The sequence below is a fragment of the Pristiophorus japonicus genome, chromosome 15 (assembly GCF_044704955.1).
Source record: "Pristiophorus japonicus isolate sPriJap1 chromosome 15, sPriJap1.hap1, whole genome shotgun sequence".
In the NCBI taxonomy this organism is placed as follows: Eukaryota; Metazoa; Chordata; class Chondrichthyes; family Pristiophoridae; genus Pristiophorus; species Pristiophorus japonicus.
In genome coordinates, this window is record NC_091991.1 from 168,290,319 (window position 1) to 168,304,311 (window position 13,993).

General features: G+C 48.0%; 1 protein-coding gene across 1 annotated transcript in view; it reads right to left on the reverse strand.

The window, feature by feature from the left end:
• LOC139281233 (cytochrome P450 3A30-like) overlaps nucleotides 1-13,993 on the reverse strand; it is a 56,233-nt gene that overhangs the window by 13,372 nt on the left and 28,868 nt on the right. Inside the window, exons 5-7 of the mRNA XM_070901289.1 lie at nucleotides 7,788-7,901; nucleotides 3,149-3,237; nucleotides 589-737 (exon numbers count right to left, since the gene is read on the reverse strand). Coding sequence (XP_070757390.1) covers nucleotides 589-737; nucleotides 3,149-3,237; nucleotides 7,788-7,901 — 352 coding nt within the window. The remainder of the gene's footprint in view (nucleotides 1-588; nucleotides 738-3,148; nucleotides 3,238-7,787; nucleotides 7,902-13,993) is intronic.

A 13,993-nucleotide genomic window follows, 5' to 3' on the forward strand; every position in this document is an offset into this window, starting at 1 on the left:
CAATGCATGCACTATTTCTAGGGCTACTTCATTTAGTACTCTGGGATGCAGACTATCAGGCCCCGGGGATTTATCGGCCTTCAATCCCATCAATTTCCCTAACACAATTTCCTGCCTAATAAGGATTTCCTTCAGTCTCCTTCTCACTGGACCCTCGGTCCCCTAGTATTTCCGGAAGGTTATTTGTGTCTTCCTTCGTGAAGACAGAACCAAAGTATTTGTTCAACTGATCCGCCATTTCTTTGTTCCCCATTATAAATTCACCTGAATCTGACTGCAAGGGACCTACGTTTGTCTTCACTAATCTTTTTCTCATCACATATCTATAGAAGCTTTTGCAAAAAGCATGGTACCAGATTTTGGTGTAGCAGGGCATCTACGTTAGTTAGACTTGCCCCGGCATCCTTCAGCTCAAAAATAACATTGCCCACAAGTTGCGGGAAGTCTGAACTAATAATGGCGCAGTGAGGGAAACTCGGCAACTCGGCCCCGAGTGAACAGGGCATCTCCTCAACCAAAGGGACTCAGAGAAAACAAAATCACTACCCGAGCTCAACTAAAGGCAAGAACATATTCTGAATCACTTACAAGCGCAGAGAAGGATAGGGTTGAACAAGCTGAAGTTGGTCAGTTTTTTGATGTTGATGACAAACGGGTCACTGGGGTTGTTGATGGAGTCGACATCCACGCTGAATGCAGTGCTGGTGACCACATCCATGCCGTACATCCCGAAGATACTGGGAAGAGAAATGTGATCATTAAAGAGGGGTTAACAGCTGAGAAAGGAAATCTTTTCCCAGTTGACAGTGGAGGTAGAGTTAAAGCATTGCATAGTATTTACAGCACAGAGACAGGCCCTTCGGCCCAACTGGTCCATTCTGGAGCTTTTGCTCCACACGAGCCTCCCCCCCCTCACCTTCATCTCACCCCACCAGCATATCCTTCTATTCCTTTCTCCCTCATGTAATTATCCAGCTTCTCCTTAAATGCATCTATGCTATTCGCCTCAACCACTCCCTGTGGTAGCAAGTTCCACATTTTAACCACTCTTTGGGTAATGACTATTCTCTCGAACTTCCGATTGGATTTATTGGTGACCAATGTTCCCTTTAAGCTGGGCTGCCACACAGCAGTCTGCAGGTCCTACGCAGGCCGCTTCCCAATGGAAAAACCTTGCAAGCGCAGAGATATGACTGGGCCATGCAGCCAGTTAATGAGGCTGCGCACCCAAAAATAAAATTACAGGGAGCATAGTCATCAACGATAATATTTACAGCCCCGATAGCTCCCCTGCAAACGGAATACGATCTTATACACGTTTAACCTATCAAACCCCTTCATCATTTTAAAGACCCCTAATAGGTCACTCCTCAGCCTTCACTTTTCTGGAAAAAAACTTCTCCGTTCTGGTAGCATCCTTTGTAAATCGTTTTCTGCACCTTCTCCAATGACTCTACATCCGTCTTACAATATGTTGATGTTGTGTGGATTAAAATCAATACACAAGGTGAAACATTCACCCGCCGTGACCGGGTTTCTGCATGGACTAGAATTAGGCCCAAAGGCTGATGAGTCCTGGAGGAGGGGAGATATCCGAACACCCTTGTCCTCTGGCTTGTGCGTTTATACAGGAGAAAATGGAAACAGAAAAAGGTTTCTACCCTCACAGTGCAAATGGCTTTAAAAATAGATTCAGGCGCAATGGGCAGGATTTTAAATTTATGGGGGGGGGGGGGAGGGCGCGGGAGGGTGGAGGGGGTGGCTGGATTGAGGTGAGGAAACCCGCAAGAGGAGGGTTCCCTCAGGTCCTGTTGAATTTAATGGCAGTGCCTGATTAACATTCTTTCTCCTCGGTTTCCCTAGCCGCAGCCAACCAAATTGGGAGGCAGGGTCGCTGTTGGAAGGGTAGGCCTGTGGCACCAGGCCATAACCATGGAGTGGAGAGGGGGGAGTGATCGCAGGCCGGAAGGGTCGGGTGCTGGGGGGCGGGGGAGGGAGGTGCGGGGGTGGGGGCTGGTCTCTGATCACATCTGGATCCAGCAGTCCTCGCCTCCATTTAGCTGCCGGGTTCCCCAGAGTCCCGGGAAACCTGGCCGCCCAGAGTTAAATTTAAAATGGAGTTTATAAATGAGGAATGCAGCCTCATTATAATATTTTAAATGCCAACTCACCTCCTGGGAGCGGGTTGCCTGCCCATCCCATCCCCCCTTCACTGTTATAACCGGAAGTTGGAGACTGGATTCAGGTTTCTAAGACTTTAACCTCCCACCTGACCCAAACCCACCTGTTTTTGGGGGTTAAAATCCCCCCAATGTATTGGAACATGGAGTCGAACCCAATTGGGGTGGGGGGAGGGAAGGGAGAATATCAGAGGAACCGTCACAATGGGTCATTCCCAACAATGCCTCAGAACAGCTCGAAGTGACATTAGTGTAATCTAGGGAGCAATTCATCCTCCTTCTTGGCCATCCCAAGGGGGAAAAACCCAAATAGAAGGATTTAAATTCCTCACAAGAATAAAATACAAGTTCTTGAGTATTGCAGCCGTAGGTTTCTGAGCTGCAATGAGAAGTTAGTGTGTCCCATCTCAACCAGCCCAGAAGTAGGTTTAACACAGGACAATCAATAAACTCATGAAGGGTCAATGAGGGTCATGCTCCTTCTCTCCGAGAACAGTCTGAGTTAGAAGGTCCTAGGAGCAAAGTGAGAATTATTTTTTTAAATTTTTTTCTGGGATGTGGACGTCGCTGACAAGGCCAGCATTTATTGCCCATCCCTAATTGCCCTCGAGAAGGTGGTGGTGAGCCGCCTTCTTGAACCGCTGCAGTCCGTGTGGTGAAGGTACTCCCGCAGTGCTGTTAGGCAGGGAGTTCCAGGACTTGGAAATACATCACCGGTCCTTCATCATTGCTGGGACGCCAGTGATGATGAAGGAACGGCGACGTGTTTCCAAGTCTGGATGGTGTACAACTTGGGCGGGGAACTTGCAGGTGATGATGCTCCCATGCGTCTGCTGCCCTTGTCCTTCTAGGTGGTAGAGGTCGCAGGTTTGGGAGGTGCTGCCGAAGATGCCGTGGCGATTTAATGGGATAGGAAAGGTTCGTGGTGGAGGAACACGAATCCGTAATCAGACAAAAACATTACTCACTCCTTCAGGTCGACAGATTCATTCAGCTTTGCTTTCTTTCCTGCAAATTCCACAAGATTGTTTGCGTAGTGGTTGATTACTGGAAACATCTGGGGAGGGGAAAAGATGGGCAAACAAAGTAAAGGATGTACACAAAGCTGGCCAGCGCCCATATATGTTTGTATGTAGTCCTGGGTGTTTCATCACATGACCTCCTGACTCCAACTGCTCCGTCCCCACACTCTGGCCATTGGTCACTTGACATGTCCATCCTCGGCCAATCGGAAAGTGAATAGACTCCTCATCCCTCGATTAGATGATTCCTCACCGTCAGTCAAACAGCACGTCACTCCATCTCCAAAATTTTTATAAAAAAGCAAAACAAAGTGCGCAAAATAATATATATTTTTTTAAAATACACATTTATGGAGATTATTCTTGAATTCCTGGAGACTCCAGGGCAATCCTGGAGGGTTGGCAACCCTAGGCCCCAATGATTTGGAGCAGTGATATTTAGTGAATTCCTCCTTAAGACTCTTGCTTGTCCTGAAGTATCTATCCATAGTGGCCACCTCAATGAATTCTTGGTCAGGAGTGGATCATCTGTCTTAGGTCTGGTCTGCCTGCTCTTGATTTCAGAGTGAGGTCTGCATTTTCCATGATAATACAGATAGCAGGCAAGTCAGTGGGAATCCGACCAAAGCCGATTATCCCAGCTGTTACACAGGTTGGAAAACAAGACGTCCGATCTTGTTCCCTGTGCAACATGCTTCTGGTTATCCCCACACTAAGCAGAACTGACGGGGTTAAATGGTTATAGGGTGGCCTGTTACCTCCAGACTTGGCTATTCTAATGCTCTCCTGGCCAATCTCCCACCTTCAACTCTCCATAAATTGGAGTTCATCTGAAACTCTGCCCGTATCCTACCTCGCACTAAGTCCCATTCATCCATTGCCCCTGTGCTTGCTGACTACGTTGGCTCCCGGACCAGCATCGCCTCACATTTAAAATTCTCATCCTGGTGTTCAAATCCCTCTATGGTCTCGCCACCCTCCCTATCTTCAACCTCCTCCGCCCCCCCCCCCTCCCCCCAATTCTGTACTCTTGTGTATCTCTGATTTTCTCTGACCCACCATTGGTGGATGTGCCTTCAGCCACGTAGGCCCCAAGCCCTAAATCTCTCTCTCTCTCTCTCTCTCTCTCTCTGGTCACCTGCCCTAATATCACCTCATGTGGTTCCGGGTCAAATTTTATTTGACAACGCTCCTGTGAAGCGCCTTGGGACATTTCTCTTCGCTAAAGGCACTATATAAATTGTTGACTAATGATACTGGCTCTCCTGACCAAGAGTAAAATAAAAACAGGAAAGGAAAATGCAAGCCATACCCTGCGTCAACTTAATCTGGCATCAATTATTTCAAAATCAGTCACATTATTCGATATTGTACACCTGTATATCCACGTGTTGCAGAATGGGAGACAACACGCTGCTGGTTGCAGAATACGAGTCGTTTGTGAGAGCACCTTGGCTGAAGGAAGGTGGGGGAATGGACACATTTGGTTTGTGAATTTTTTTTTTTAAAACCATCTTTTGGTGCAACTCCATGGAGACAAAAATAGCAAGTAACTTGCATTTATATAGCGACTTTAAATGCAGGAAAAGGCCAAAGCCGTTATCAAAAATAAATGGATGCCGGGCCGCAGGAGGAAATATTAGGAGGGGTAGCCAAAGCCTCAGTCAAACCGGTGGGATTTAAGGAGAAGGTTGGGGAGAGGCAGAGGAGCTTAGGCAGTGAATTGCAGCATGGAGCCTAGGCGGCTAAAAAAATAGGGCTGGAATTTGGTGAGCTATCCCACAGATAGAGGGCGCGGAGTAAAGTTAAAAAAACATATGTATATTTGTTTTCTTTTTTTCCCCTCTTTGTCTCTAATGGCAGCTGGTCATTACTCCGCCATTCACACCCTATCCAGATTAACCTTTTCCTAACTTCTGTCATTACCGTTTCAATTCGGCCCATCGTCCCTTTTATCTCTCTAATCTCTCCTGCCTTCCACCCTGTCACAGACCTTCCCTTTTGTTTTTTCTTCCCCTCCCCCTTTCAGTGCTTAAGAATGTGCTCTTTTCAAACATTCCGCAGTTCTGACGAAGGATCATCGACCCGAAACGTTAACTTTGTTTTTCTCGCTCCACAGATGCTGCCTGACCCGCTGAGATTTCCAGCATTGTGCGTTTTTATTTCAGATTCCAGCATCCACAGTATTTTGCTTTTGTGTCAGATAATCAGTCAGACAAGACAGGCAGCGAAGGGGTTGAAAGGATGTGGAAGAGCTGGGTGTTGTCAGCGTACACGCGGAAGCTGATGCCGTGTCTGCGGATGATGTCACCAAGTGACAGCATGTAGTTGAGGAAGAGGAGGGGGGGGCCATGATTAGATCTTTGGAAGACCCTAGAGGTAATGGTGCATTTCATGGGCAGCCTAGTATTACTTCAGATCATAGAATCATAGAAAAATGATGACACACGAGAAGGCCATTCGGCCCATTATGTTGTGCCGATCGAAAAAGAGCTACCCAGCCTAATTCCACCTTTCAGCAGTAGGTCCGTAGCCCTGTAGATTATGGCTCTTTAAGTGCACATCCAAGTACTTTATAAATGTGATGAGGGTTTCTGCCTCTACCACCCTTTCAGGCAGTGAACTCCAGACTCCCACCACCCTCTGGTTGAAGAAATGTTTCAGTTAAATGGATGGTCTCGAGCTTAATGACAAAGTAGACCATGACCTTGGACTTGGAGGTGAGGAGGGAGATGCAGGAGAAAGGGGTTTAAGGAGAAGGCTGGTAGCGGAGAAAGAATCCAGGGGTTCTCTTTGCTCTCCAGGATGATTCTGGAGTAGTGAGTGGTTTTACGCTCGACTGCACCTCACTCTCCTCAGCTAAATCTTCCCAGCAATTCACAATTATCTTGTCAGGCCAAGGCAACCCATGGCTCCTTCATCCTCCAAACACAAACTGTTATCTCGCACCCCTTTCCCAGCTCCCTCACCTCCAACACCAAGTGTGAAGATCTGCGAGACCATCCGTAAACTCCTTCAAAGCTCAACCATGCCGATCCCGTCTTGTGTCCAACCCCACTCGCCCATCACCCGGTCTTGTTGATCTACACTGGCTGCGTCTCCCAACGCAAAAATCTTATCCACATCTTCAAATCCCTCCATGGCCTCACCCTGCCTTACATCCCCTCCAATAAACCAACTCTGGCCTGCTGTCTATTCCTCCCTCGCTTCACCCACCCAAAGGGCAAGCGCCTTTAGCCAGCCACCTCAGTCCTACTTCTGGGAGTTTTTGCCTTTAAATGATTTCTTAAAGACCATCTTTTTGATCAATCTTTCAGGTACCTCTCCAATCAAGGATTGGCAGCTGATCTTTGTTAATTTACCCTCAGTAAAGGATCTGCCATCAGCCGATCCAGGCAGCGGGCGGTCGTTCAACCTGACTGCCTGCCTCTCTTCCGCTCTTACATCCGGTCCAGGGTGTCCTTGGAGATGGAGCACGCGGTGTCCACCGGTACGCTCGCGGCCTTCCGCGAGAGGTGGGCACCGGAGGGACTGGAGTGCATCATCATGCCCGGCAACCAAATTTTAATTTGATTTTACGTTTTTAAGTTTAATTTGTTTTAATTGCCAGTGCTTTTAGTGTCCCCCTTCCCTTTTATAGGGGGCACTGGGGAAAATTGTGATTTTAGTGCCCAAAAAAAAACCAAAAAAAGAAAAACACAAAAAAAAAAACCAAAAAAAAAGGGGGAAAAAAAAAAGGGCCTTGTAAATGTCTGGAGTGTCACCCAGGTCGGGTGGCACCGTTTAATTTTTTTTTTGTTTTGCAGATGAACTCCAAAAAGAGTTTCAGTAAAGGATCTGAAAACACTCGATAACAATGCAAGCCTCTGTTTGAGTAAACAGACTGCCGGATGTGCTGAGACTGATAAGATGATCAATATTTAGCTGCCCCATCTGACCCTCTCCACCGGTTCAACCACATGCAAGAGAAGCACTTTTGTTGGCTTCCATTTTATAACAGAGCTTTCTATATAAACGTTGCATCCTTAAGATTGGGCAGCTAAAGATCGGAACATTGTCTAGTAAAGCCTGTCCTTGGAGCATTCTATGTAAGGAGGCATTCATTCATTTGTGTTATCATGTTTTATGGGATGGTTTTAGGGAGGCCTGGAGAGTCAGGTACTGTGTTATCTCTGATGAAATCGAACAGACGGCTGTTAGGCTAAGACAAAGACCACGATTGATGGGAGGCCTTTCAGGGGAATAAGGTTAGTTGGGAATGAGGGTGTCTTTTTAATGTATATAAGGAAGACATAAAGCCTAGATTATTAGAATGTTCTCGGAGCAGAACTGGACACATTCAAGTCAAGACAATCAGAGTCTGATCACCTTGGAACCTTGTTGATGTTAACAGGTTGTATTTCAATGTCTAATACACTGTTAAACTTTGGGAGGAACTACAATACTAGAAGTTAAAATACAATGTATCAGCATCTACTCCCTCACCCTCATAAGAAGTCAACTATTATTAGATGATTTTAGTTTGAACTCAGCTAATCTTACACATCACAAGAGGATTCGATCGACGGGCGTTGGGGTCCTTTACCTCTTTCAATCTCCCGCTGGTGAAGGTTGGTGAAAGCACGCTTCGGATTCTCTTCCACTGTTCATCTTCGACAATCGAGATGGACTCCGCCAGTGGCCCATTCAGACCGAAGTTCTACAGAAAAAGTATGAAGACTTAACATCTAGTTTGTTATTAAATTAGGATATTGGGTTCAATGACATTACTTCATCAACAGATCTCTTAAAACTGCACCGTGTGCTCAGGCTGCACTGCGGGGGGGGGGGGGGGGGGGAGAATTGGACCCCGCTGTGCCTTTTTGGGGGCACAAGGCAAAGGCAAAAAAGCAGCAAGTTCTCGGTGCTGTTTCCCTCACCCCGAGGGCCCCTGAAATGTATCAGCATCATGTTGGGTCAGGAAATATTCAGGAATCCCTGGCGGCCGCCTAAACCAAGTGATGCAAAATGTTTGGAGGGGGCCTAGTCCACGATTCAGCAACAATTCCAGAAATTCGCTGGTGCTGATTCATATGCACCTGGCCTCAGTTTTTTGTTTCCTTCTGATGCCGAACCAGAGGTCCCCAAGTGACCGGCAACAAACAGGTACATTTCTTGTTGGAACTTAACAACAAGAACAAGTTGTATTTATATAGTGTCTTTAAGGTAGTGAAACATCCCAAGGTGCTTCACAGGAGTATTAGGAGATAAAAATTTGACACCAAGCCGCAGAATTAGAAATTAGGGCAGGTGACCAAAATCTTGAAGGAGGAGAGAGAGGTAGAGAGCCAGAGAGATTTAGGCAGGGAGTTCCAGAGCTTGGGGTCTCGGCAGCTGAAGGCACGGCCACCGATGATTGAGCGATTATAAATCAAGAATGTTCAAGAAGGTAGAATTAGAGGAGCACAGACAGCTCGGGGGATTATGGGGTTGGAGGAGATTACAGAGATAGGGAGGGCGAAGCCATGGATGGATTTGAAAATCAGGATGAGAATTTTGAAATCGAGGTGTTGCTTAACCGGGAGCCAATGTAGGTCGTTGTAGGGCCGGCAGGAGCAGGAGTGCACCTTCCAGCTTCACAGCGACACTGCCGGCCCACCTCCCTCATGTTCAACCCCTTACCCCATCAATTACCCAGGAGTCACTGCTGGAGACGCAGGCGGCCCATTTTGGCTATTTTGGCAAACCTGCATCGGCAGCTCGCTGGAATGATTCAGATCCAGCCCGAGGCCCAACTCGGGGCGAGCCTCTGAGCACCTCGCCGATTTCAGAGCCGAAAACGGGCCGAGTCAAAATCTGCAATTCTCTCCCCCAAAAGACAGTGGATGCTGGGACAATTACAAGACTGAGATCGATAGTTCATTAAAGGTGTCAAGGGATTATGGAGCCAAGGCAGATAAAAACATAACAACATAAGAAATAGCAGCAGGAGGAGGCCATCTGGCCCCTCGAGCCTGCTCCGCCATTCAATAACATCATGGCTGATCTGATCTGGACTCAGCTCCACTTCCCTGCCCGTTCCCCATAACCCCTTATCGCTCAAAAATCTGTCTATCTCCGCCTTAAATATATTAAATGACCCAGTCTCCACAGCTCTCTGGAGCAGAGAATTCCACAGATTCACAACTCTCAGAGAAGAAATTCCTTCTCATCTCTGTTTTAAATGGGCGGCCCCTTATTCTGAGACTATGCCCCCTAGTTTTAGATTAGTGGAGGAATCTTGTCAAGCCTCTTCATTATCTTACATGTTTCGATAAGTTCTTCTGAACGCCAATGAATATAGGCCCAACTTACTGAACCTTTCTTCATACGTCAACCCCCTCATCTCCGGAATCAACCTAGTGAATCTTCTCTGAACAGCCTCCAATGCAATTATATCCTTCCTTAAATACGGAGACCAAAACTGTACACAGTACTCCAGGTGTGACCTCACCAACACCCTGTAGCAGGACTTCTCTGCTTTTATACTCCATCCCCCTTGCAATAAAGGCCAACATTCCAATTGGCCTTCCTGATTACTTGCTGTGCCTGCGTACTCACTTTTTGTGTTTCATGCACAAGGACCCCAGGTCACTCTGTACTGCAACACTTTGCAATTTTTCTCCGTTTACTTTATAATTTGCTTTTCAATTTTTTCTGCCAACATGGATAACCTCACATTTTCCCACATAGTCCCCAAGTTTCCACACGCGGCAAAACAGGCGCCCCTCCGAGCTGGGCGCCCGTTTTTCGCGCCAAAAACGGCGCCTGAAAAAAAAACGTGCTATTCTCGAGCGCTTTGCAGCTCGATGTCAGCTTGGCGCGGCACCCGGGGGCGGAGCCTACCACTCGCGCCGATTTTGTAAGTAGGAGGGGGCGGGTACCATTTAAATGAGTTTTTTTCGTGCCGGCAACCCTGCGCATGCGCGTTGGAGCGTTCGCGCACGCGCAGTGTGAAGGAAACATTGGCACTCGGCCATTTTTGTAGTTCTTTGTAGCTGTTCAATTTTTAAAGTTTTTTTAATAAAACCACATTGCCCTTCCATGATCAGCACTGAGGCTTCTTGCAGCAGTGAGAAGGCTGCAGGAAGCCTCAGAAAGTTGAGGCAGCCGTTTCCCGACGGGCCCGACCGACGGCAGGGGGGCCTCCCCCTCCTGCCGTCGGGAATGGCTGCCTCAACTTCTGAGGCTTCCTGCAGCCTTCTCACTGCCTCCCCCCCCGCTGCCGTCGGTCGGGCCCTCACTGCCTCCTCCCCCCCCCCCGCTGCCATCGGGAACGGCTGCTGCCGTCGGTCAGGCCCTCACTGCCTCCTCCTCCCCCGCTGCCGTCGGGAACGGCTGCCTCCTCCCTGCCTCCCCCCTGCTGCCCTCACTGCCTATGGCCCCAAGTTTCGACATGATTTGCTCCTGATTTTTAGGAGCAACTGGTGGAGAATGGAGTATCTTAGAAATTGGAATTCTCCACATTTAGTTTGCTCCAGTTCTAGTCATGTAGAACTGTTTTACTTTGGAACAGAATTTTTTTTTCAAAATGGGGCGTGTCCGGCCACTTACGCCTGTTTTCAAAGTTTCGGCAGTGAAAACTTACTCCAAACTAACTTAGAATGGAGTAAGTGAAGATTTTTGTACGCTCTAAAAAACCTTGTCTACACTTTAGAAAATCAGGCCTAGGTTACAAATCAGGCGTAGGGAAATGGGGTGGGGGGGGGTTTAAAGGGAAGTTTACAAACATTAAACACTTCAGTTTTACAAATAAAGAGCCATGATCAATAATAAATGATTAAAAACATCAATAAATCAACGAATTAATCAATCAAAAAAAAATTAACAAATAATTTTTTTTTTTAAATCAATAAATAAAAAATGTTCTACTTACCGACTGCAGCACCGGGAGCCCTCCAACAGCATGCTGGGATGCCCCCACTCCCCACCCCCAGTGTGTCTCTGTCAATGTCTCTATCTCTCTGTCCGTCTCTCTCTCATTCTCTGTCTGTCAGTGTCTGTGTTTCTGACAGCGAGGGGAGGGGGAGGAGGGGGAGTAGAGGGAGAGAGGGGGGGAGCAGAGGGAGGGATGGGGGAGGGGGGAGAAGGGGGAGGGGGGGAGAAGGGGGAGGGGGGAGAGAGTAAAAGGGGGAGGGGAGGGAGAGTAAAAGGGGGAAGGGGGGGGAGAGTAAAAGGGGGAGGGGGGGAGAGTAAAAGGGGGAGGGGGGGGAGAGTAAAAGGGGGAGGGGGGAGCGTAAAAGGGGGAGGAGGAGGAGGGGGAGAGGGGGTGAAAGGAGATGGTGGGGAAAGGAGATGGTGGGGAAGGGAGACGATGGTGGGGGGTGGGGAAGGGAGACGATGGTGGGGGGTGGGGAAGGGAGATGATGGTGGGGGATGGGGAAAGGGAGATGATGGTGGGGGATGGGGAAGGGAGATGATGGTGGGGGATGGGGACGGGAGACGATGGTGGGGGATGGGGAAGGGAGACGATGGTGGGGGATGGGGACGGGAGATGATGGTGGGGGATGGGGAAGGGAGACGATGGTGGGGGATGGGGACGGGAGACGATGGTGGGGGATGGGGAAGGAGATGATGGTGGGGGATGGAGAAGGAGATGATGGTGGGGGATGGGGAAGGAGATGGTGGGGGCTGGGGAAGGAGATGGTGGGGGATGGGGAAGGAGAAGAGGGAGGGAGGCTGAATGGGCCGGGCCCAAGACTTCGGGCAGTAGCGGGTGTCGAGTCGGGTCGGGAGGAAGCAGGAGCTGGCCGTGTGAGGAGCCTTATTCACGCAGCCCCAGTGAGCCCATTCGGCCAGGGCTAGGGGCTGCGTGCTTCAGGCCCCTCCCACACAGTTTCGGGCGCCTGGAGCTACTGCACATGCGCGTCCACTGTAGCGCGCATGTGCAGAGGTCCCGGCACTGTTTTCAGCGCAGGGACCTGGCTCCGCCCCCTACAGCTCCTGCTGCGCTGCGCCGAGCTGCAAACGACCTGCAGGGAGGTGGAGAATCTGGAAGATTTTTTTAGGCGCATTTTGTTGCGCGAAAAACGGTCGTCCAGGTCGGGACTTCGCTGTTCTAGGCACGGCTCGAAACTTGGGCCCTATATTCTATCTGCCAAATTTTTGTCCACTCACTTAGCCTGTCTATATCCCTTTGCAGATTTTTTGTGTCCTCCTCACAATTTGCTTTCCCACCCATCTTTGTATCGTCAGCAAACTTGGCTACATTACACTCAGTCCCTTCATCCAAGTCATTAATATAGACTGCAAATGGTTGAGGCTCCAGCATCGATCCCTGCAGCACCCCATTAGTTACTGTTTGCCAACCGGAAAATGACCCGGTTATCCCAACTCCATGTTTTCTGTTAGTTAACCAATCCTCTATCCATGCTAATATATTACCTCCAACCCCGTGAACTTTTATCTTGTGCAGTAACCTTTTATATGGCACCTTATCGAATTCCATCTGGAAATCTAAATACACCACATCCACTGGTTCCCCTTTATCCACCCTGCTCTTTACATCCTCAAAGAACTCCAGCAAATTTGTCAAACATGATTTCCCTTTCATAAAACCATGCTGACTCTGCTTGATTGAATTATGCTTTTCCAAATGTCCTGCTACTGCTTCCTTAATAATGGACACCAGCATTTTTCCAACGACAGTTGTTAGGCTAACTGGTCTATAGTTTCCTGCTTTTTGTCTGCCTCCTTTTTTAAATAGGGGTGTTACACTTGCAGTTTTCCAATCCGTTGGGATCGTCCCAAAAATCCAGGGAATTTTGATAGATTACAATCAATGCATCCCACTATCTCTGCAGCCACTCCTTTTAAGACCCTAGGATGTAAGCCATCAGGTCCAGAGGACTTGTCCGCCATTAGTCACATTATTTTACCGAGTACTACTTCTTTAGTGATAGTGATTGTATTAAGTTCCTCCCTTCCTATAGCCCCTTCAATATCCACTATTGGGATGTTTTTAGTGTCTTCTACCTTGAAGACCGATACAAAATATTCACAGTCTCTGCCATTTCCCTGTACTCCATTATTAATTCCCCGGGTCTCATCCTCTAGTGGACCAACAGTTACTTTAGCCACTCTTTTCCTTTTTATGTACCTGTAAAACCTCTTTCTATCTGTTTTTATATTTCATGCTAGTTTACTTTCATAAACTATCTTCCCTCTATTATTTTTTTAGTCATTCTTTGCTGGCTTTTAAAAGTTTCCCAATACTCTGGCCTCCCACTAGTCTTGGCCACATTGTATGACCTTGTTTTCAATTTGATACAATCCCTTATTTCCTTACTTAGCCACGGATGGTTCTCTTACAGTCTTTCCTTCTCATAGGGATATATTTTTGTTGCGAGTTATGAAATGTCTCCTTAAATGTCTGCCACTGCTCATCAACCAGTGCTACCCTGCTCTATTGCCTTCTCCTTAATCAATGACTTTTTACATTTTTACTCTCCTGAATCCTCCCCCCCTCCCGCCCCCCACTAATTAGTTTAAAGCCCTCTCTGCAGCCCTAGTTATTTGATTCGCCAGGACCCTAGTCCCACCACGGTCTAAGTGGAGCCCGTCCAAATGGAACAGCTCCCCCTTACCCCAGTACTGGTGCCAGTGTCCCACGAAACAAAACCCATTCCTCCCACACCAGTCTTTGAGGCACATGTTCATTTCTCTGATCTTATTTACACGATGCAAATTTGCTCGTGGCTCAGGTAGTAATCTAGAGATCATTACATAAGAACATAAGAAATAGGAGCAGGAGTACGCCATAGGCCCCCTCCG